This window comes from Dermochelys coriacea, chromosome 4 (assembly GCF_009764565.3).
Source record: "Dermochelys coriacea isolate rDerCor1 chromosome 4, rDerCor1.pri.v4, whole genome shotgun sequence".
In the NCBI taxonomy this organism is placed as follows: Eukaryota; Metazoa; Chordata; order Testudines; family Dermochelyidae; genus Dermochelys; species Dermochelys coriacea.
Genome location: NC_050071.1, coordinates 24,061,937 through 24,087,249, shown reverse-complemented (window position 1 = coordinate 24,087,249; position 25,313 = coordinate 24,061,937). Strand labels below are relative to the sequence as shown.

Below are 25,313 nucleotides of genomic sequence, written 5' to 3'. Positions count from 1 at the left end.
AAGGATAAGTGACACTGCTGCCAAACAACAACAAATGAAAAACAAAAACAAAACCTCCCCTGCACATTACTATAAGGAGAAAAGGAGGGGGATTAAAAATTTCAAATTCTAAAGTTTGAAAACTAATTTTTTAAATAATATAAAATGTTCCATCTTGAACCTGTGAAATGAAAACAACTTCAACATTTTTTGAAAATGGCTTTGTTGTTTTGTCTAAACATTTTTCTTCCAGCTCCCCTCAACAATAAGAGAATTCCCTAAATTAAAGTTTCTGTTGCAACAGTTCTTCAGCCTCAGTGCACATACTGTATGTTTCATAGTATATATCTATAATAAACTTTAATCCATTACAGTTCATATTTAACAAGGAAAACAGGAATAGATAATACTACATATGTGGCTGAATCAGTGTTGCAATAGGGATCTTAACTTTTGGAATTTCCAGACACTTGAGTACTTGGTTTTCATCCATGTTGTTGATTGATACTAGATTTTCCTTAATTTCCCTGCCTTTTAACAGGGAGAGAGGAGGGACAGACAGAAAAGATAAAAGGGGACAAGGGGGCAAGGGAAAGAAGAAGAAGAAGAAAATTGAATGGGAGCTGGAATTAATCCCAAAATGCAGCATTTTCTACCTGAACATCTATAAAGCAGAGAGAAAAAAAAACAACCCAGTCAGATACCATGCTCGTATTGATGTGATAAATGGCATTTACCATGTACCCTTGACTGCCTGACTGTTTTTCTACCATTAATTCATCTTCTTTGTGACTAAATCTTATGTTCCAGACATCTGAGAAGCTTTGAAAATTTGCTGTTAACTGGGGGAGAGTGCTTCTTTCCTCCAAAGCATACAATATTTCTCCCAAAACTATGCTGGCACATGGCCCAGGAATGGCACTATTTAGTGCTGGATGAGTGACTAGTTTAAGGTCTGACATTTCACAGTCCTGCAGGACTAGAAATAGGAGCCACAGCTTTAAAAATAGATGTTTTCAATTCGGCTCCTATATTTATAGGCAACTCAATAAGTGGCCTAATTATAAGAGGTGCTGAGCACCCAGAAACTCCTATTTGATTAATTTAATGTACTCATATTTTAAAATCTTGGCCAGGAGCTTTATACCTTTGCAAGTGCGGGAATCTTTCCTACATCCAAAAATGACGTTCATTCTATTCCAGTAGGTTATAAGATATGGGATCTTAACAGCTTCACATTATTATACACAGAATTTGCTCTACCTTGTCCTGTCCTTGTTCCTTGCTTTTAAGGGTGAGCAGGGGTTAATATTGCTAAGGCTACCTATGGAGGATTATAGGCCCATGCCACCAACCAGACATGTCTAAGAAGGTCCCTGAATTGCTAGCAGTGGTGATTTTAGAGCAGCTATTGATCCTTCCCCGCCCCAGGTAAGAAGCAGTATGCCAGCCAAGCAATCATTAGTGGCAAAATAGTTCTTGCAAGGGAAATCTGTTCTGAAGAAACCCAAAATCTCCTGTGGAAAAGCAAGAGGCTTTGTACCAAGTAAACCTACTTAATGACATGGAAAAGATTCTCCAACTGGGAAGGTCAGAGGAAGTAGGCCTTTCATTTGGGATTATTTACTGTACCTAACACAGTCAAAACTATCTTTGAGCTCGATCAGAGTACACTTGGCTGCCATTTTGACTTTCTACCTTCTGATGCAAGGACTGACAACTTTTGCTCTCACTCTGCCTACCCATATTCAACTGATCCATATAGTCCTTTCAGCGTACAGACTACCTCTCTAGTGGGATCTCACCTTTTTGTTTCAAAGCTAACTAACCTATGTCAGACGGGTTGCAGTCTATACCTTCTTACTGTGAAGACCACATCTTAAAAAAAGTTAGTAAGAGCCAAGTCATGATGGTCGTTGTCACCTATATTGTTCCTCCCAGGGATAAGGTGGTCCTTTGTCCTCACCTGTGATTCCTGACTAAAGTAATCTCCAATTTCCTGGCCTCTAGTTTGTCTGCATTGTTTCTCAAACACCATTCAAAAACAGGAAAAGTTAGGCTTCATACTTCAGACACCCAATGCTCTAATAAATTTGTTAGTTTCTAAGGTGCCACAAGTACTCCTTTTCTTTTTGCGAATACAGACTAACACGGCTGCTACTCTGAAACTTTTGTTTACATACTACCAAAACAATCCCAGACCTTTTGCAGCATATAGGCATAAGACTAGGAGTCAATTTATTTCAGCTCAAGGCTGCTCAAATGGATGAGACTCTGCATCTTTGTCAGCTACAACTTGCAAACCTGCAGTTATCTCTAGGTATTGGGACACATTCCATTGGACCTAAAGCAGCTTCCATACCATATCTTTACTATGTTATCTTAACTCAAATGTGGAAACATGGAGCTCTACACACCTCTACTCAGAATTAACCCCTCAGACCAATCTCCTCTGAGCTCATTGATGCTTGTTAATCATAAGAGTGGGGATCCATGTGCCATTTCTAGAAGAAAAAACTAATTACTGTGACACCCTAACACCCCCATATTCACCACTGTCATATAATTATGATATGTTGTGTCCAAAGTATGACTTGTGATGTATCATTCTAAAAGTCTTGATCTGCTAAACATTAAAATATCATTGGACTGTATGTGCTATTATTGTATGTGAAGCAATGAAATCTTGCTATGTGTAAGTTACAGAAGTCTGATGAGAGGCTGGAAATACCCCAAACCAGCCTTTCAGCTACAACAATGGAGTAGTCAGACAGTGTTAATTGCTGTCATCAACATCCATCCAGGGAAGAATCCACTAGCACAGGAACTCTCTATAAAGAAGTTTCCTGAGAGGAAGTGGAGAATGTTTAGCCAATGGGGGCAGATCCCCCACGCCCTAGAATCATAAAATATTAGGGTTGGAAGAGACCTTAGGAGATCATCTAATTCAATCCCCTTCTCAAAGCAGGACCAACACCAACTAAATCATCCCAGCCAGGGCTTTGTCAAGCCGGGCCTTAAACACCTCTCAGGATGGAGATCCTACCACCTCCCTAGGTAACCCATTCCACTGCTTCACCACTATCCTAGTGAAATAGTGTTTCCTAATATCCGACCTAGACCTCCCACACTGCAACTTGAGGCCATTGCTCCTTGTTCTGTCATCTGCCACCACCGAGAACAGCTGAGCTCCAACCTCTTTGGAACCCCCCTTCAGGTAGTTGAAGGTTGCTATCAAATCCCCTCTTACTCTTCTCTTCTGCAGACTAAATAACCCCAATTCCCTCAGCCTCTCCTCATAAGTCATGTGCCCCAGCCCCTGATCATGTTCGTTGTCCTCCGCTGGACTCTCTCCAATTTGTCCACATCCCTTTTGTAGTGGGGGGACCAAAACTGGACGCAATACACCAGATGTGGCCTCACCCATGCCAAATAGAGAGGAATAATCACTTCCCTCGATCTGCTGGCAATGCTTCTACTAATACAGCCTAATATGCCATTGGCCTTCTTGGCAACAAGGGCACACTGCTGACTCATATCCAGCTCCTCATCTACTGTAATCCCCAGGTACTTTTCTGCAGAACTGCTGCTTAGCCAGTCGGTCTCCAGCCTGTAGAGGTGCATGGGATTCTTCCTTCCTAAGTGCAGAACACTGTATTTGTCTTTGTTTAATCTCATCAGATTTCTTTTGGCCCAATCCTCCAATTTGTCTCTGTCACTCTGGACCCTATCACTACCCCCCAGCGTATCTACCTCTCCCCCTAGTTTAGTGTCATCTATGAATTTTCTGAGGGTACAATTAATCCCATCGTGCAGATCATTAATAAAGATGTTGAACAAAACTGGCCGCTGGATCGACCCCTGGGGCACTCCGTTTCATACCAGCTGCCAGTTAGACATGGAGCCATCCATCACTACCCATTGAGCCCGATAATCTAGCCAGCTTTCTATCCACCTTATAGTCCATTCATCCAATCCATACTACTTTAACTTTCTGGCAAGAATACTGTGGGAGACCGTATCAAAAGCTTTGCTAAAGTCAAGATTCACCGCTTTCCCCATACCCACAGAGCCAGTTATCTCATCATAGAAAGCAATCAGGTTGGTCAGGCATGACTTGCCCTTGGTGAATCCATGTTGACTATTCCTGATCAGCTTCCTCTCCTCCAAGTGCTTCAAAATGGATTCCTTGAGGACCTGCTCCATGATTTTGCTGGGGGCTGAAGTGAGGTTGACCAGTTTGTACTTCCCCAGATTCTCTTTCTTCCCTTTTTAAAATATGGGCACTATATTTGCCTTTTTCCAATCGTCCAAGACCTCCCCCGATTGCCACGAATTTTCATAGATAATGGCCAATGGCTCTGCAATCACATCAGACAACTCCCTCAGCACCCTTGGATGCATTAGATCTGGACCCAGGGATTTGTGCATGTCCAGCTTTTCTAAATAGTCCTTAACCTGTTCTTTCACCAATGAGGGCTGCTTACCTCCTCCCCATACTGTGTTGCCCAGTGCAGCAGTCTAGGAGCAGACCTTGTCTGTGAGGCAAAAAAAGCACTGAGTACTTCAGCTTTTTCCTCATCCGTCACTATGTTGCCTCCCCCATTCAATAAGGATCCCACACTTTCCCTGAACTACTTCTTGCTGCTAACATACCTGTAGAAACCCTTTTTCTTATCCTTCATATCCCTTGCTAGCTGCAACTCCAATTGTGCCTGGGCCTTCCTGATTACACCCCTGCATGCTCCAGCAATATTTTATACTCCTCCCTAGTCATCTGCCCAAATTTCCACTTCTTCTAAGCTTCCTCTTTGAGGTTAAGCTCACCAAAAATTTCACTGTTAAGCCAAGCTGGTTGCCTGCCATATTTGCTATTTTTTCTGCACATCAGGATGGTTTGTTCATGCACCCTCAATCAGGCTTCTTTAAAATACAGCCAGCTCTCCTGGACTCCTTGCCCCCTCATATTAGCCTCCCAGGGGATCCTGCCCATCAGTTCACTAAGGGAGTCTAAACTTGCTTTTCTGAATTCCAGGGTCTGTATTTTGCTACTCTCCTTTCTTCCTTTTGTCAGGATCCTGAATTCAACCATTTTGTGGTCACTGCTGCCTCGGCTGCCACCCACTTCTACTTCCCCTACCAATTCTTCCCTGTCTGTAAGCAGCAGGTCAAGAGTCACATGCCAAGACTTTCCAGCAAGCTGGAAGAACCTATAAAAGATGGGGAGTGACATCACGATTGTTTTCACTCCCCCACAACTCAACACCTGAAAGAACCTCTGGAAGACAAAGGACTTGGAAGGGGGACCCAAGCTGCACAGCAGACACAGATTGTGCCTCAAGAATCTGTAAGCCTGTTTGTATTATCAGTCAGAAGTTGAATCAGCAATGTCTCACCCTATCTAGTTTGTATAAGTCTTAGTTTGCGATTTTGTTTAATTTCCTATGTAATCTGCTTTGATCTGTCTGTTTTCACTTAAAATCTATCTTTCTGTAGTTAATAAACTTGTTTTATGTTTTATCTTAACCAGTGTGTTTTTGAAGTGTTTGGAAAATCTGAGCTCAGTTAAAGGCTTGGTGCACATCTTCCCCACATCGAGGGCAAAGCGGATTAATTAATGAGTTTACACCGTACAGATCCCTGTGAAGTGCAAGACAGCATCATTCTGGATATACACTCCAGCTGGGAAATTGGCTGAGGCCTCCACTGTTAGTCCATGAGTGGCTTAGGTAATGCATTCAGGTGACTCGGTGGGTGTGTGGCGCCCCCTGCTGTTGTGTTGGGTGATAACAGGGTCTGGAAAGGATGGCTGGGTGTCATCATCAGAGCAGTGTAAGAATGGCCGACCCAGCTCAATAGTTAGGGGGTACAGCGGTTCCAATGACTCCCAGACCACACCCCAGGGGTACAACCTGTCACAATAACTGTAAGTGCAGTTCTTCAAAATGATTGACAATATGGCTCCACGCTCCCCACTTGCCCCAATTATGAGATCCTTGTTGCAGATTTCTGAATTAGCAGAAGAAACTGAAGGACACTTAGAGCCAGGGCTACACCCCCTTTTGTAGTCTGTGGGTCCTGGGATTTGGTAGAACGGGGGGTCTGCCTAGTCCTAATGGAAATTGCTTACTGAAAGCTTCTAAGCTCATCTGCTGCAGATGAGTATCTTCTACAAGTGTAGAACTATATGGGCTATCATCTCAAAGAACCACAGTTTCTGTGGTAAATGGTAATTTTCCCCAAGAGTTTACTCTCCATTTAGGGAACTGGAACAACAACACAAGACATATGCATCCAAGCAAACCTAACCAAGATAGCTTGTCTAGTGAATACGTGCACGGAAATGCTAAGAAACAATCTAAACATAAACAGATATTGTAGACATCATTTAGTGACTAAATTTGAATTTAAAAATGAGCAAATTGTAAACTGTAATTGCAATTTGTAAACAAAGCTGGATTCATTGCATAAATTATCCACAAGGAATTATTTGCTTAGCTATTCCTACACTAACTTATCTTTATTAAAAGACCTTCACAGGTGTGTGCTTAAATTTACTTCAGTGGAGTTGGTAGCCAAAGAAAGTGGATCTTGCTAGGGAGTAACTCTCTTTCTAAGAAATCAGGTGTTTTATAGTCTCCCTTTGTGCAGAAAAAAAAAACAGGTCTTCTGGTGGAGGGTGTGCCATCCAGGCCAGCTATATATTTTATTTATTATAGTACTTACTAAAGTGGAATTAACTTACCTTCACATTTTTTTTTATAGTTTATGTGTTTAATACAACCAATCTGCTCATAAACTATTCTGGTGCATATTTTTAATTGCCTGCATTTTCTTTAAAAAATATCCTTTTCCTTTTTTTCTGTTTTTTCTTAGGAATAAGTTAATATATTTTTAAAAACTATTTAGCCTTTCTGATGAGGATATATATTGTAGGCTCAAGCATAGCAATTTGAATTCACCAGGCTTAACTCCATTAAACTGAGATAAGTGGTAGCTGGTTCAATAGCTCCCACTTTCGAAAATCATGCCACTTATTTAGGTGTCTAGATATCAATTTGGGAGCCTAACTTTAAGCAGTCAAGGCAAGATTTAAAAAAATGAGTGCCTAAAGTTAAGTTCCAATGACTATATTCAGGCTCTTAAATACCCAGCTCAATTCCCAGAAGTGCTGAGCACGCAGCAGCAACCACTGAACTTAGTGGAAGCTGAAGATGCTCAAATACCTTTGAAAATGAGATAACTTTTATTTAGGTGCCTAACTTGCACCCAGGTTTGAAAACGTTGGCTTTATCATTTTAAATATTAGCCTTTTTGTTTGTGTGAATTAACTGTAAACTCTGCATGCACGAACAATGCCTTATGTGTGTGTGAAACTTTGGTACAGTGTTTCATCAATACTAATTCTAGATTTAATTGTTCCGTTACCGGTATACTTGCAATGGTGCTGGATCAGTGCATGCTGACATTTTGATAACATGTACAATCTGATTCTTAAATTAACTTCCAGCATAGAAATGAGAGGTGTAAAAGATGCCTCCTGTACTAAAGCAGCATTCTTTGTGATAGTAAACCTTCCAGTGCTTTGTCTGTTCCAGTATTAATGAAAATGAAACAAACATTAGTGCAGCATCTGCTTCCCATCTGGAACTGGAATCACTTCTTCAGCATATTCTCCCACCTATTTTTTCAACTGCAAAACTGAAATGATGATCATAGTTCTTCAGTGGACATAAACCACTACAGTGATTGAATTACCTCAGTAACTCTGCACTAGAGAGAATCCAGAATGGACCAATATATATCTTGGAATTCAGTGCTGTATCCAGAGGAAAAATTGGTTGTTAAAAAAGTTCCCAAAACAAGAAGTTCCCATAAACAAGGATGACAAATATGTGTTCCTTTCCTTATCCAGATGATACATATGTACTAATACAAAGAAAATAGTTCAATAATAAGCTTGAATTAATTAGATGTTTATTGACGCAGAGTGAAGTAAATGAGAGTGCCAGAAGTTGGCAAGTAGCCAAATGAGTAATAAACAGTGTTAAGACTGTCTAGAGACAGACTTGAGAATATTACAGTATCAGGCAGCTGAAAACAGCTTCAAGGTAATTATGAGCATTTACAATTGATTAAGAAGAATGTGATAATTTTGTGGGCCTTTATTAAACTGGCATTACAACTTCAAATAATCTGAAAATGTTATGGTTCTAAGTGTATATCCCTGTGAACGTCATCTGATGTTTATTTCTGAAAAGTGGATATGCAAAAAAGAAAAAAATATTGGAATTACTTTGCCTTTTTCCCCCCTGCAGTTTTATAGGAATGCCTTCTTGTCAAATATATCTATATCTGCCTTTAATGGTGTGGGATTTGTTTTTTGTTTTTGTTTTCTCTTAGACAGCAAAATCTGTCTTAAATCGCCACCAAGGGACCAGCAAAAATCCACTGCCCCTTATATGTGGTCTTTGAACAAAGGCCAACGTTGTACGGCAAATTATATGGGAGTACTTTAAAGTGAATATTGAAGACAAGATGTTATCTATTTGGAAGTGGTCCTTAATACATTTTTCACCATATCTATATTAACAAGTATTTATTTTATGTATGTTCCTGCTTCCAAATAGATTTTCCTGAGACTTCTGTATACTAGACACAAGTAAATACACATAGGAATTGATCCTGAAAGGTGATGAGTTCTCTGGCCTCAATCCAACAATGGAACTGTGCACATGACCAAAAGTAGGCACATGCTAAATGCTTTGCTTTATGTGGATCAGAGTGCTTAACACCTTGCAGGATTGAATCCATATCGTGACTGTACATAATATCTGGCAATGTCTAGCTTGCTTCTTAAATGGCTGCCATAACCTTAGTATCTCATAATCATTAACCTCATAACCATTAATGAATTTATTCTCGTAACACACTGCACGATATTATCACCATTTCCTAGACCAGTAACCAAGGGACATACATGTGAGATATAATTCTGGGGAGTGGGTACAATACAATGAGAATTCTGGAGCAGACCCGTGCTAAAAATCTAGTAGCCTGATCTACTCTAAGGAGAAAGTGACCTGTATAATTACAGCTCATGCTATTTTCTTCATCTGTAAATGATGTACTAACAAGGAACTTTCCAATACATTAATACATCTCTTGTTATTCACACATTCCAAGAGCCAGTAAGCATATGTTATTAGCCTTTAGAGGAATAATTATGATGTGCATTAGTTATGAATGATTGTGTCTTCCTTTTGCAGAAAAGTTAGGTTGAAAAACAGAGGGGTGGAACTGAACACTCTATAGAAAAGTGATTTTTAGACATTTCTTACTGTGTACAAATGGCAGAGGATTTTAAACTTCATACTAGCCAGTATTAAAGAGAATAGGAAAAAAGACAAAATGTATTCCTTCAGAAACAGTCCTATGCCCTTCACTTTTCCAGAGAACTAGAGAATCCATCTCTCTGCTTAGGTACCAACAAAACATTAAAAATGAATATTTTCAGACAGAAAAAAAGTTTGTCTTTTCATCTTAGACCTGTAGAGATGCCTAGATTTAAAATGGTACAAAACACACAGTTTAGCTTTCAAAATGATTGATTGGGTTTTTCGTAAAGAAATTACTACCTCAGGAAGGTATCTGATTTCAAATGTGCTCTTAGAAAATAGAATATATAGTAAGCTGCCTGGAAAGAAGGTAACACTTCCTAAAAGCTTGTTGCTTCCCATTTGTTAAAACAACTGCTGATGAAATCAGCAATACTCTACAAAACACAGTGTAATCAAGTCATCTAATTATTGAAGCTTATTGAATATTGCAAAAAAGCAGCATTGACCAACATTCACTCCAATTAGGAATGATTATTCAGTTTGTTTTCCTTTTTGATACACTTTTTGCAAACATTCATATGAAAGGGTTTTTTCTTCACACTAATATTTGGGGATTGGTGGTTATTCATATGCATACTATTAGTGGTATCTTTATACAAGTCAGAGTATTTATGATTCGTATTTGCTGTGCCCAATAACTAAATTTTGTATGGTTACAACTTTAAATCACAAATGAGACAGGTCCTAAAGAAAATGCGCCTAAATTTACAAACTTTTGCAAAATTTAAGGTAAATCTGGATTGAGATGACAGCTTTTAACAATTCCCAAAATTAAACAAGTTGCAAGTAATATCCTGGCAGTGTTTGCCTGAAACACACCACGTGTCCCCACGAGCCTGACCTTGCAGCTGGTATTGACTGCTTGTGAAAGGGTTAAGTGGTATCTGCTGGCTCACAGAGGGAAGTGACTGATTACCTGTCAGATATAAGGGAGGTGAGAGTGGCTCTCTGTGATAGAGGATCTAGGATGTGGGATGAGCCATCTTGAGCAAGGAACTTTAGGACCAGTTAAACCTGAGGAAAAAATATGAGCTGATGCTTACCTCATTGTTGTTTCCTTTGTTAATAAAGCCAAACTCCAAAAAAGGGGTGGATTTGTACTTTACATACTTTGTGGATAGTGTTTTTTACAGCAAGTTGTTAAAGGTGCCCATTTACAACGTGATTTTGTTGTAAACACGTCACATAGCTCTCTTCCTTAGCAGTGCAAGAAACCATCCTCACTGACATTTGCACAAACGGCAGCATCCTACTTTGAAATAACTAATGTCTTATTAAAAGATAATTTTGGCCAAATTCAGTTCTCACCTGTGTGCCCCCCATCAACTTTTCTTAGGCCCCTTTACAACTTGCACTGAACTCAGAGGCAATGTTTCTATTAATTTCAATGGGAGTTTGATTTGGCCCATAATGCAGAATTTATTAAATCCAAAATGGCAACAGGCAGAGACATGATGGCTAAAAGGGGCTGATTCTGGTCTCACTTGTTATAACTTGCATTTACTTCAGCGGAGTTGAGTTATTCCTGATTTACTGACAGATAGCACAAAATCACACAGAGAATTAAGAAAACACCTTGCTGCTGAAGAACATACCAAGTAAAGGCAACAGGCACTGCTTCCTGCCCTGCCAAACATACTTGGTAATCCTGGTGTTCCTTTGATGTCAGCAGACTTTGTGTTTAACACAAGAGTTCTGAGGTAGGCAAACACAGTGATAATTATGCAACAGAAGTAGTAAACTGTAGGATCCTATAGGAGAATCTGGGTCATGAGAGAGAAAAACCTCTTATTTTAACTAGCAAAACACTTTAGTATCTGAAACCTTAATCTAGGTGCTATCACTGTTCTTTATGCACTTAGTAAAATACATATATAGTAAGTGAAAGAGAGAAAATGAAAAGTGAGTCAGATTTGTTTTAGAAGTTCGCTTTTCTCCTCCCCTACTCACACCAAGTATGCATCAGTGTAGCCTAAGTGTGCTAGTCCCTCATTAGTATAGCTGAGTGGGAAATGACTTTCCTGTCCCAAGACCTTTTGAAATGTTTAACCCACCCCCCAAAAAAGATGCAGAATGAATTATCTCACACACCCCAGAATAGCCAATAGCCCACTGATGATGGAATTTGCCTGAGAAGTGGGAGAGCCAGGTTCATGTCCCTGCAGTGTCTGATTCAGAGCAGGAAGTTAACCTGGGGTCTCCAACATCCTGGGTTAGATTACCCTCACCACAGGGGATTTGCCTACAATGTGGAAGACCCAGTCTCAAGCCTCTGCACCTCCCACAGAAACACAGAAATGTAGGACTGGAAGGGACTTCAACATGTCATCTAGTCCAGTCCCCTGCACTGAGGCAGGACTAAGTATTATCTAGACCATACCTTACAGGGAATTGTCTAAACTGTTCTTTAAAATCTCCACTGACGGATATTCCACAACCTCTGGTAAGTTGTCCTGATGTTTAACTACTGGGGCAGGGCAGGGCAGGGGTAAACCCCTCTGAGGCCTGGCCAAAATGCTGGCTGCAGCCTGCTCTCTGGCCAGAAGACCAGATGTAGAGATGCAGGTACTCAGCAGGGAAACCAGCTGCAAGCCCTAATGAGGGTTGGCTCATAGGAACATGCTGAGATCATAGAATCATAGAATCATAGAATATCAGGGTTGGAAGGGACCCCAGAAGGTCATCTAGTCCAACCCCCTGCTCAAAGCAGGACCAAGTCCCAGTTAAATCATCCTAGCCAGGGCTTTGTCAAGCCTGACCTTAAAAACCTCTAAGGAAGGAGATTCTACCACCTCCCTAGGTAACGCATTCCAGTGTTTCACCACCCTCTTAGTGAAAAAGTTTTTCCTAATATCCAATCTAAACCTCCCCCATTGCAACTTGAGACCATTACTCCTCGTTCTGTCATCTGCTACCATTGAGAACAGTCTAGAGCCATCCTCTTTGAAACCCCCTTTCAGGTAGTTGAAAGCAGCTATCAAATCCCCCCTCATTCTTCTCTTCTGCAGACTAAACAATCCCAGCTCCCTCAGCCTCTCCTCATAAGTCATGTGCTCTAGACCCCTAATCATTTTTGTTGCCCTTCGCTGTACTCTTTCCAATTTATCCACATCCTTCTTGTAGTGTGGGGCCCAAAACTGGACACAGTACTCCAGATGAGGCCTCACCAGTGTCGAATAGAGGGGAACGATCACGTCCCTCGATCTGCTCGCTATGCCCCTACTTATACATCCCAAAATGCCATTGGCCTTCTTGGCAACAAGGGCACACTGCTGACTCATATCCAGCTTCTCGTCCACTGTCACCCCTAGGTCCTTTTCCGCAGAACTGCTGCCGAGCCATTCGGTCCCTAGTCTGTAGCGGTGCATTGGATTCTTCCATCCTAAGTGCAGGACCCTGCACTTATCCTTATTGAACCTCATTAGATTTCTTTTGGCCCAATCCTCCAATTTGTCTAGGTCCTTCTGTATCCTATCCCTCCCCTCCAGCGTATCTACCACTCCTCCCAGTTTAGTATCATCCGCAAATTTGCTGAGAGTGCAATCCACACCATCCTCCAGATCATTTATGAAGATATTGAACAAAACGGGCCCCAGGACCGACCCCTGGGGCACTCCACTTGACACCGGCTGCCAACTAGACATGGAGCCATTGATCACTACCCGTTGAGCCCGACAATCTAGCCAGCTTTCTACCCACCTTATAGTGCATTCATCCGGCCCATACTTCCTTAACTTGCTGACAAGAATGCTGTGGGAGACCGTGTCAAAAGCTTTGCTAAAGTCAAGAAACAATACATCCACTGCTTTCCCTTCATCCACAGAACCAGTAATCTCATCATAAAAGGCGATTAGATTAGTCAGGCATGACCTTCCCTTGGTGAATCCATGCTGACTGTTCCTGATCACTTTCCTCTCCTCTAAGTGCTTCAGGATTGATTCTTTGAGGACCTGCTCCATGATTTTTCCAGGGACTGAGGTGAGGCTGACTGGCCTGTAGTTCCCAGGATCCTCCTTCTTCCCTTTTTTAAAGATGGGCACTACATTAGCCTTTTTCCAGTCATCCGGGACTTCCCCCGTTCGCCATGAGTTTTCAAAGATAATGGCCAAGGGCTCTGCAATCACAGCCGCCAATTCTTTCAGCACTCTCGGATGCAATTCGTCCGGCCCCATGGACTTGTGCACGTCCAGCTTTTCTAAATAGTCCCTAACCACCTCTATCTCTACAGAGGGCTGGCCATCTCTTCCCCATTTTGTGATGCCCAGCACAGCAGTCTGGGAGCTGACCTTGTTAGTGAAAACAGAGGCAAAAAAAAGCATTGAGTACATTAGCTTTTTCCACATCCTCTGTCACTAGCTTGCCTCCCTCATTCAGTAAGGGGCCCACACTTTCCTTGGCTTTCTTCTTGTTGCCAACATACCTGAAGAAACCCTTCTTGTTACTCTTGACATCTCTTGCTAGCTGCAGCTCCAGGTGCGATTTGGCCCTCCTGATATCTTTCCTACATGCCCGAGCAATATTTTTATACTCTTCCCTGGTCATATGTCCAACCTTCCACTTCTTGTAAGCTTCTTTTTATGTTTAAGATCCGCTAGGATTTCACCATTAAGTCAAGCTGGTCGCCTGCCATATTTACTATTCTTTCGACTCATCGGGATGGTTTGTCCCTGTAACCTCAACAGGGATTCCTTGAAATACAGCCAGCTCTCCTGGACTCCCTTCCCTTTCATGTTAGTCCCCCAGGGGATCCTGGCCATCTGTTCCCTGAGGGAGTCAAAGTCTGCTTTCCTGAAGTCCAGGGTCCGTATCCTGCTGCTTACCTTTCTTCCCTGCGTCAGGATCCTGAACTCAACCAACTCATGGTCACTGCCTCCCAGATTCCCATCCACTTTTGCTTCCCCCACTAATTCTACCCGGTTTGTGAGCAGCAGGTCAAGAAAAGCGCTCCCCCTAGTTGGCTCCCCTAGCACTTGCACCAGGAAATTGTCCCCTACGCTTTCCAAAAACTTCCTGGATTGTCTATGCACCGCTGTATTGCTCTCCCAGCAGATATCAGGAAAATTAAAGTCACCCATGAGAATCAGGGCATGCGATCTAGTAGCTTCCGTGAGTTGCCGGAAGAAAGCCTCATCCACCTCATCCCCCTGGTCCGGTGGTCTATAGCAGACTCCCACCATGACATCACTCTTGTTGCACACACTTCTAAACTTAATCCAGAGACACTCAGGTTTTTCCACAGTTTCGTACCGGAGCTCTGAACAGTCATACTGCTCCCTTACATACAGTGCTACTCCCCCACCTTTTCTGCCCTGCCTGTCCTTCCTGAACAGTTTATAACCATCCATGACTGTACTCCAGTCATGTGAGTTATCCCACCAAGTCTCTGTTATTCCAATCACGTCATAATTCCTTGACATCACCAGGACCTCCAGTTCTCCCTGCTTGTTTCCAAGGCTTTGTGCATTTGTATATAAGCACTTGAGATAACCTGTTGATCGCCCCTCATTCCCAGTATGAGGCAGGAGCCCTCCCCTCACAGACATTCCTGCCTGTGCTTCCTCCCGGTATCCCGCTTTCCCACTTACCTCAGGGCTTTGGTCTCCTTCCCCCGGTGAACCTAGTTTAAAGCCCTCCTCACTAGGTTAGCCAGCCTGCTGGCAAAGATGTTCTTCCCTCTCTTCGTAAGATGGAGCCCGTCTCTGCCCAGCACTCCTCCTTCATGGAACACCATCCCATGGTCAAAGAATCCAAAGCCTTCTCTCCGACACCACCTGCGTAGCCATTCGTTGACCTCCACGATTCGACGGTCCCTACCCAGGCCTTTTCCTTCCACGGGGAGGATGGACGAGAACACCACTTGCGCCTCCAACTCCTTTATCCTTCTTCCCAGAGCCACGTAGTCCGCAGTGATCCGCTCAAGGTCATTCTTGGCAGTATCATTGGTGCCCACGTGGAGAAGCAGGAAGGGGTAGCGGATAATAGAGTGGTTAATAGTGGTTAATAGATAAGTAGTGACAGCTGGGCTGAGGAACAAGAGGTTTATAAAAGCCCTGGGCAAACCTCAGTGAAGAGGCTGGCCTGGGAGGAGACAGGAGAGTGGTATTGCTGTCTCCTTACCAAAGAAGGAACCTCTAAACCAGGAGACGCTGGGTAGGGTCTGTGGGGCACTAGCTGTTGGGGGATCTAGGAACTGCACGAACACTGTAAATAAAGACACTTGGGTGATCCAGCGAAAGAAGGTGTGGAAGACTTTTATTTTACCAGTCTAAACACAGGGCACAGGCTTAAGAGGGAGAAAGCCTGAGGGGACCCTGTGACACTACCCTTCCAGTTAGGAAGTTTTTCCTAATGTCCAACATAAGTCTCCCTTGCTGCAATTTAAACCCATTACTTCTTGCCCTGTCCTCAGTAGATAAGCAGAACAATTTATCACCCTCCTTTTTGTAATAACCTTTTACATACTTGAAGACTGCTATGCCATCTTCCTCCACCCGCAGTCTTCTCTTCTCCAGACTAATTGAATCCATTTTTTTTCAATCTTGCCTCAGAGGTCATGTTTTCTAGAACTTATTTTTGTTGCTCTCCTCTGGACTTTCTCCAATTTATCTATGTTTCCCAAAATGTGGTACCCAGAACTGGGCACAATACTCCAATTGAGGCATTATCAGTGTTGAGTAGAGTGGAAGAATTACTTCTCATGTCTTGTTTACAACACTCCTAATACATAGCAAAATTATTTTCATTTTTTGCAACATTATATAGTTGACTCATCTAGCCTGTGATCCACTATAACCCTCAGATCCTTTTCTGCAGTACTCCTTCCTAGACAGTCATTTCTTGTTTTCTATTTGTGAAGTTGATTGTTCCTTCCTAAATGTAGCACTTTGCATGTGTTCTCACTGAATTTCATCCTATGTTTATTTCTCCAATTTGTCAAGATCATTTTTAATTCTAATCCTGTCTTCCAAAGCACACTCAGCTAGCAGGCCTCTGGCCCCCACTCCCGTCTAGTTCCCAAACACACAATCCCCAACAGGCCACACTGTAAACTTTAACCATAACCATGCCAAAAGAAAAACAAAAAAGACAAACTCACTCCAAAATTTAGTGCTCTTTCCGTCTTCAGAAAGCAATCTTCCTCCCTCCCTCTCAAACTCCCCTGTTTGCTACCCAAGTTTACTAGGACATTTAGCATCTGGATTCTGGTTACCATATTTGAACATTCAAAAAAAAAAAGAGGACACTCCACAAGGGTGGGAGGGTATTTGCTTGTGACCCCCAACCCCAACTCTACCCCTTCCCCACGCTCATTCCAACCCCTTCCCCAAAGTCCCTGCCCCAACTCTGCCCCCTCCCTGCTCCATTGGATCCCTTCTCCAAATCCCGGCCCCGACCCCGCCTCCTCCCCTGAGCACACCACATTCCCCCTCCTCCTCCGCTCTCCCTCCCAGCTGTGCCAAACAGCTGTTTCGCGGTGCAAGTGCTGGGAGCTGGGGGGGAAAGTGGGCACTCTCTCGAGTGATGAACATTCACTCTCTTTCTTGAATGATCAACTCTTCTTTGGGGAAAAATAATAATGGAAAAATCCTGGTTGTTTTTAGATATTTAAAAATTCCTCCCAGACAGCGATTTAAGAACCAAAAAGCCAGACATGTCTGGGAAAATACAGAAGTAGGGTAACCCTAATCAGGAAGTTAAGCCCTTCTCTCCTAGGTCAAAGGACACAAGCAAGGTGAACGTCTTAACCACTAGGAGTCAGTCTCTCTCTCTCTCTCTCTCTGGCCCAATGAATATTTAATTATTTGTACAAAGTGGAACTGCTCCAACAGGAGAGATAGCAATTTGTTCCAGAATAGCCAAGAGCCTACTGGTTAGGGCGCTCATCTGGGATGTGGGAGATTCAGATCCCTGCCCTGAATCAGACAGAGCTTCCCAGGTGAATGTTTTAGCTATTGGATGGGTCATACACTGAGCTACTGGATGAGGCACACACACACAAGAAATTCCACCTTGGATCTGAGAAACCTGTTACATCAAAACTGATACACTCCTGCAAAATGTTTCAGTTTCAACAAATTGGCATTCCTGACCAGCTATACTCATTAGTTATTGGCAGAACAACAGTCACTGACTAAGACTTGCAGTTACTTATTAAAATCTGTCTCTGAAGTAGCTCAATTTTGCTATGCCACAAAGTTTACAGTAAAGCTCTGTTTTAATTATGATTAGTTAATTTTAATTTTTTTCAAGAAAAGTCAACATTTAAAATTTAATTTTTAAAAATCCCTATTACTTTAAAATAAATGTCAGCGCTTTCAAAGTGAGGCATCTGAATAACTTCCTTTTCACTCAGTTAATTAGGGCTTATAGGGAACAATTGCTTCTTTCAAATACTTCCATTTTCTTTGTTGGTAAGGGAGTTTTAAATAGACCGGACGCTTCTATCAAGTGAATATAATAGCTTTAGAAAAATGGACTCTTCTCTCCCTCTTAATAAGTTGAATACATAAGTCCAATTATGTTCAGAAAGAATTTGGGATATTTTACAAAGCAAAGCACACTGTCAATGAACACTTCTGACCTGCAGAAGTAGTTAACTGTGAACATAAATGATGCTCACTCTCTCTAATGAAAGGTAACCACGGATAGGCAAGATAAAAGTGAAAAGCATTTCCAATTTGTTGAACTTAAAACCTATGACACTGATAAATGGATATGCAAATTGTGCAGTCCCTTTTCAAGGCACAAGATATTTGGATTAGCATGATATTTATTTTGGATTCCAGCCCAGTCCTTCTGTACCAAGATTTATTGTAAATACCAAAGGCATATTTTCTTTCATTCAACAAGAATATTACTGGAAATAATTTCAGAGATCTGAGTAAAGTGTTTCCTTATAAATTGTGAAAAATTGGTTCACTTGGAATAAAGAAAAAGTAAACACCTGTAATCACTCACACGGACATTTACACACAGAAACACACATTACTTGCACAGGAAAAAAAAGCGCTCAGATAATTTTGGAATGTGTTAAAGGTGAAGAGACTGTATTTGAAAAGAGTTAAACAATTCTGCTCTCAGTTACACTGCCATAAATGCAGAATAAATTCCCTGAACTAAATTGAATTGTTCCAGATTCATACTGAGTAACTGAGAACAGAATCCAACCTAACACAGAGTGAAAAATATTCAATCAGTTTAGAGAGCTGGTCTACTGCTTTGAGCTGCCCTTTACTGTACTGTGCACTGTAGGTATCCCTAGAATGATTTCCCATAGTGTCAGCACCAAACAGAGACTCGGCAGGGCTGGGAATTTATTTCCACTTGCGCCACTTATTTGTTGGGTGATCTTGGGCAAGTTATTTCATTTCCATGTGCCTCAATTTCCGCATGTGCAAAAAAAAATGGGGATAATGCTGCTTACCTCCTTTATACAGTGCTCTGAAATCTATTGATTAAAACCCATATAGGAGTCAGGAACTACTATCATCATGATCTCCATTGGGATTATCTCGGCTAGCTCATGCAGAAATGATAGTGAGTCTTTGACAGGCTGAGGTCCATGATCTTATTAATATTTGGCAAAATCCTTCATTTTTTAATTCTGTCAATGGTCTGACTATAATCATAAGAATGGCCATACTGGATCACACCAATGGTCCATCTAGCCCAGTGTCCTGTCTTCCGACAGTGGCCAGTGCCAGGTGCACCAGAGGGAATGAACAGAACAGGTGATCATCAAGTGATCCATCCCCATCACCCATTCCCAGCTTCTGGCAAACAGAGGCTAGGGACACTATCCCTACCCATCCTGGCTAATAGTCATTGATGGACCAACCTCCATGGATTTAGCTAGTTCTTTTTTGAACCCTTCTATAGTCTTGGGCTGCACAACATCCTCTGGCAAAGAGCTCCACAGATTGACTGTGCATTTTGTGAAGAAACACTTCCTTTTCTTTATTTTAAGCCTGCTGCCTATTAAATAAGTCAGTTTTTGTATTTTATCAATACCTATGAATCTACCCAGGACACTTCTACATATCTGATTGATCCGAGTGTTTTCTGCTTCAATTACAGTTGTTGACACTATGAGGGAAGCATCCTCTTTATCATAATTAGCTCCTGCCTGGAGAGGTCTTCATAAGAGGAAATGGAGTTATTTACAATTGACATTTTGAGCAACTCCTCATAACTTTGCTGCTTCAGGGTTATGAACATAGGGGCTGACACAATTCACAGTGTATTCAACGGGATGGCTCCCATGGAGTTGTAATGGCCTTTGTCATCACACCCTACAAGGATTTAAGATGCTTTTCGTGCACTAGACAATTTTACTCATGTTAATCACGTAACCAAAACAGAAGTTGTGTCATAGGAAGGAATATCCATTAATTGCTGCTTCGGGGAATGGCCCAAGGCCAAATGAAGGCAAGGAAGGCACTCATTCCATTCATGTCAGTGATCTTTACATCACACCCATAGTAATAGATTTTTTTGCCTTAGATACACATATGTCCCCCAGTCACCATAATATCAGAGCACCTCATAATTTTTTATTGTATCTATCCTCACTACACCCCGGTGAGGTAGGAAAATTCCCTTATCCCCATTTCACAGCCTGAGAACTGAGGTACACCTATGGGAGTTGGGGGCCTTGGTGCTTCAGAAAATACACGTTAATGCCTCAGTATTTGGAAAACTATGGCCCCCGGTGACTTTCCCTGGTGACACAGGAAGTCTGGGACTGAGCAGGGAACCGGGACCTGGGCATGCCAGGTCCCAGGTGAACATCCTGACACCTGAGTGATCCTTCCTCACTTCCTTGGACCATGGTCTGAATTCCCAGGCAGGTAAATTGGGCTTGTTAAGTGAGGAGTTTTATGTATCACCAGGAGGGGGATATGCAAATAAAGGGACAGTTTCCTGTTTAAATCTACAAAAACAACAAAGAGTCTGGTGGCACCTTAAAGACTAACAGATTTATTTGGGCATGTGGTTTTTTACCCATGAAAGTTTATGCCCAAATAAATCTGTTAGTCTTTAAGGTGCCAATGGACTCCTCATTGTTTTGTGGATACAGACTAACACGGCTACCCCTCTGATTATAATGCTATTGTATAAATCAGTGCTTTCCCCCTCATCTGCAATACTGTACTCTAGACTGGTCACACTATCACAAAGAGGTTACTGTAGAATTGGAGGGAGTTCAGATATGAGCCACAAGAATGATTAGGGGCAAGGAAAAAACTCTGATAAGAAAAAAGATTAAAAAGAGTGGGACTGTTTACTTTTAGTGAGGAGACAAATAAGAAGGGACATGACAAACATATGCCAATAATGAATAGTCTAGAAAAGCTGCATCTAGAAATTCTGTTCTCATCTGATAATGCAAGAACAAGGGGACAATGACTTTGTATATTCAAAACTTCGAGAAGGAATTACTTATTCACAAAACTAGAATGTGGAACTCACCGCCATGTGATGTTATTGAAACCGAGCATTTAGAAAGATTCAAAGAGGGATTGGACATCTATATGAATAACAAGACTATTCAGAGTTATAGTAGAATATATGTTTAAAAATTAGAAAGGACATAAAAATCTCAAACTTCAGGGTTTAAGTCAATCTCTAACTATTGGAAGTTAGGAGGAGATACGCTTGGGTGACAAATTATTCTAAATCTGCCTCCTACAGAGTTTCTTGAACTTTCCTCTGGTGTCTTTAGTACTAATCACTGCCAGAGACAGGATACTGAACTAGTAATTCCTGTGTTCCCATGAGAAATCCAAGAAAGATCACTGTCCTCAAAGCGGCTCTGGAGGGACATTGCTTGCTGGCCCTTCTGCCAACCACAGGCTTAGGTCTCTGGTCTCCCTGTGGCTCACTTTACATCTGATAAAGAGGCTCCTGCCTCATTTTATGTCTGGAAGTGACAGGGCTCAGAATGAATTAATCTCAAATCTATTGCTAGTGGACAGACATCCACATTATAAAACTGTCACCACAGTGGGATTCTGAAACAGAGACTAAAGACATAAAGGACATGGAGCCTGAACTACCCTCTGAAACAGAATGCTGCAAAAACAGTGTGAACATTCTTTCTAATTCTCAACTACTAGTTTTAATTGTAATGTTTCTTCCCTTTTTTATTCATGGATTTTTGTGTAAACAGATTTTTTGTTTACATGAGCATTTGGGGGATGGCTCTTCTTCATGAGCATACTTATGTTTAAGATGTGAACAAGCATGTTAATTTGTGGACAATAATATTCACCATCAAAAACTCTTTGGAGCTGGGACTGTGTATTTATATATGTGTGTACAGCACCTATTACTATGGGGTTCTCATATTGACTGGGACTGATAGCTATTTTATTATAAATAATTATTATTTGCTTTTCATCATTCTATATTGTCCTATTTTAAAAAATTATCATTTAATCAGAGAAAAATCTGACAGCATATTATTGGGGTGACCAGTCAGACACCATTAAATATGACTAGCATACAGCTGAATAGAACAGTTCACAACCTGAAGACATAAGTTTGATAATAAGTTGTTAAATGTCCATCCAAACTGACTGAAAATAGTTCTGCGAAAAGCAGGTTTGGTTTCAAAACAATTTATGAACAGAAAAAATGGTGAAATTACTCAGATAATGTATCGACTATAACTTGTCTAGCCCTACTCTCAGTCAACCTGAGAAGTGATCCCTCCAGAAACTGATTGAAACACACAGTTGGATAGAAGGGGCTAATTTGCACTGTTTGTGTTGTACCTGTTCTGTTGACACAGGACTGGTGGTTCAGCACCTCTTATAAGCACTAAACGCACTCAAAGGTTAAAAAGAATGCCTCTCCTTTCTGCCCCTCCCACTAACCCAAGTATCTATTTCTATACCTCTACTCAAGAAGTTTACCTACGGGGCCTCCATTCACCAGAACCATTCCTGTTAAAGTTTGTTTCTTGCTTACATTGCTATTTCAAATTCCTACTCCACAAAAGACTCCAGTACAACAAAAGATTTGTCCCTCGACAAAATTCTAGAAGTGTGAAGTCATATATTCTATCTGCTGAATTGTCGTAATCTATTTGCACACACTAGCAAACAACAAAACTCATTAAAATCATTTACACTTCATAAACACAAGATAGAAGGCTAGATAAATTCTGCATTTAACTTTATTAAAGGAATTATCAAACAAAGCCATAAAAATTGATGGCTTTTAGAAATAGATTTTTCTGGGATTATGTGAAATGCTAATATAGCCAAAATGCTTATATGCAAAATGTAATGTAGTGGAAGATTTTAAAGATTTAATGCAATTGCTTTTAATATAATTATGGATTTGATATCAATCACCCCCACTAAATAAATACTTACCATACTCGTTATCATAGAAAATAATGAACTTCTGCCAGGCGTATTCTGTAACCACCCTCAATATAACATCATTTAGATAGACGGGTGGGCGGACAGACAGTGTGTAGTCATCATTTCGATTGCTCCTGGTGAGGCCACAGCCACTTCTTGGAGTCCCAGCTGTTGAACGCTGGATGAAGAGGTGAGGGATGTGCATGGCATCTGCCAAGGACTGCAGGGATCCCGCCGAGGTACAGCCAATGGAGCTGACAAGGGCCAGGATGCCTTGGTTCATAAGGTCGCATGCTGTAAGAAAACACAGTGATATTCAAGATGACAAGGGCAGTTCAGGGCTCACAGCTTATTTTTCTGCTGAAACAAATAAATGCTGAGAGCTGACATGCGAGAGCTTCAGTGAAGTAAAAAAGAAGTTAGCATTTTGTAAATTCAATAATCTTGTCTACTGTAAAACAGTCCAATCTAAAATCTACTTTGTGCTATAAAAGTCAGAAGGCTTGTCTATTCCTTTCAAACTGCCTTACCTGTTATCACTACCAAGAACAGTAAGACTGGTCCTTCCCCTGTCCTGGAAGTGAAACTCAGCTAGAACATAAACTTAATCTATAAATATAGCCTTTGGAAGACTCTTACAAACTAAGCCCAACGGTCAAAATAACTGGATTTTCTGGGGAGATAAACACTTTCCAAAGTGCAGTATGCCAGTTCTGGGAATAAGATATTTGCATTACACTTGCTGAATTTGACAGAACAGCAGCTCAGACTAGCCGTCAACTTTTCAAGGCAACTGAATACAGTCATGCACATAAGTTTGTCCAGAAAGAACCCAAAACTGAATGGCTCTTGGGTTATACAAGGAATGTACAGCATATGTGATCTAACTTGTCTATTTTAGTGTTTCAACAAAAAAACCCCACCATCTTATCAATAGAATTCAAAACTTATGGCAGAATTTCTGCAAGCTTTCCCTCCCCACTTTTTGGAAAACCATGTTCATGCAAAAAGTAACACCTTGTAACTAATAGCCCAATTAATGAAGGCTGAGTTACAGTAGAAGTTCTGAATATTACACTAATGACATCCACATGAATACCAAAGGTACTTATCATGATTAATGTTAATGCAATCAATCAATACAAAAGAATAAATAATTATTTGGTCTGTAATTTTTAAGCATTACTCTGTGAAATAAAGCAGAGAGTGAAGTGTTTATTTTGTCTTTCTAATTGAGTTGAGCAGAGCAAGGCAGCAACCACAGCTTGTAACGTAATTCCTTAGAGCACAAATCAGTGACAATTTTTAAATGCCTGATTTGACACTGGCAAAACTACATGTGCAGTTACCCTGTATTTATACACGCAAAATAGAATTATGCAGGAAAATACAATAGGTATTTACAGGTGCATATGTAGTACTTTAGGTGTGCAATTACCATTTTGTGTGCAGATTTTGTGCATACAACCAGTCAGGACACAAATGAAGAACATACATGTGAAAAAACTGCCCTTTAAAGTATTATTATGGCAGACATATTTTGTTATCAGACCTGTTAGATCAGATTGTCATCCCCTTACACTACTCTACAAATAGTCTCATTGACTTCAATACAACTATTTATGGCATAAGGCACTATCCAATGTGAATAAGGAGTCACAGTCTAGTCCTTATAAATCTTACCAATGTAGCCAAAAGACTATATGGGAGATCATAGACACAGACAACTTTTTTCATATAAAATACATACATTTACCATGTAATATTTAGTAATATTTAAGATTACTTCTAAAAGAGTCAAAAGAAAGTCACCGTGTATGTCAAAATAATGTATCAACCAAGAAGTGACAATAAGGATTAAAGGAAGAGGTAATTCCAAACTTCACATCACCAGACTTATCCATCTGAATTATTTCAGTATCCTGCTTCACAGACAGGGAGGTCCCTCTGCATCAGGAAAAGTGTGGCTCGGCTGTTTAAAGTGGAGATGGATTTCCATAGACTATCACAGGATGCACATACCCAAAGGCAGTGCTAACCTATTGGGGGCCCTAAGCAGCAATATTTCTCCCCACATACACAAACACCACATACTAAAAAAGTGAATGGGGGAACCACTTGAGTTGCACGGGCCCTAAGCATTTGTTTCGTCTGCTTATGCCTCGTGCCGTCTCTGCATGTACTCCTGAATGTCATAGAGTCCACCTCTCTGGGGCTTCATTGCACAGCGGAGCACAAATGAACAAGTGAAGGAGGGCAGGAATGATGGCAAAGGATTCAATACTTCACAGGTTTTTTTGTCCTCCCTTCTATAATGGAAGCTTTTGGGGAGATAATTGGGGTACTATGGTAAAGTAGCCTCCACAGAGTGGTTCCAAAGCACTGGAGATGGGGAAAATGATCCCTTCCCCTGTGTAGATGATGCCCAGAGTATAGCCTACTACTTGTGCTGGGTCCCAGCGTGGACAGAAGAGGCACTGTCAGGTTAAATTCAATACATTTTTAAACCATGAGTTTCCCTCCCTACCCTATGTTGTATTATTAAAACCCAACAGCT

General features: G+C 41.2%; 1 protein-coding gene across 1 annotated transcript in view; it reads right to left on the bottom strand.

The window, feature by feature from the left end:
* Window positions 1–25,313, bottom strand: part of GRID2 (glutamate ionotropic receptor delta type subunit 2) — a 1,041,562-nt gene that overhangs the window by 457,340 nt on the left and 558,909 nt on the right. Inside the window, 1 exon segment of the mRNA XM_038399416.2 lies at window positions 22,766–23,050. Within this exon segment, the coding sequence (XP_038255344.1) occupies window positions 22,766–23,050 (285 nt within the window).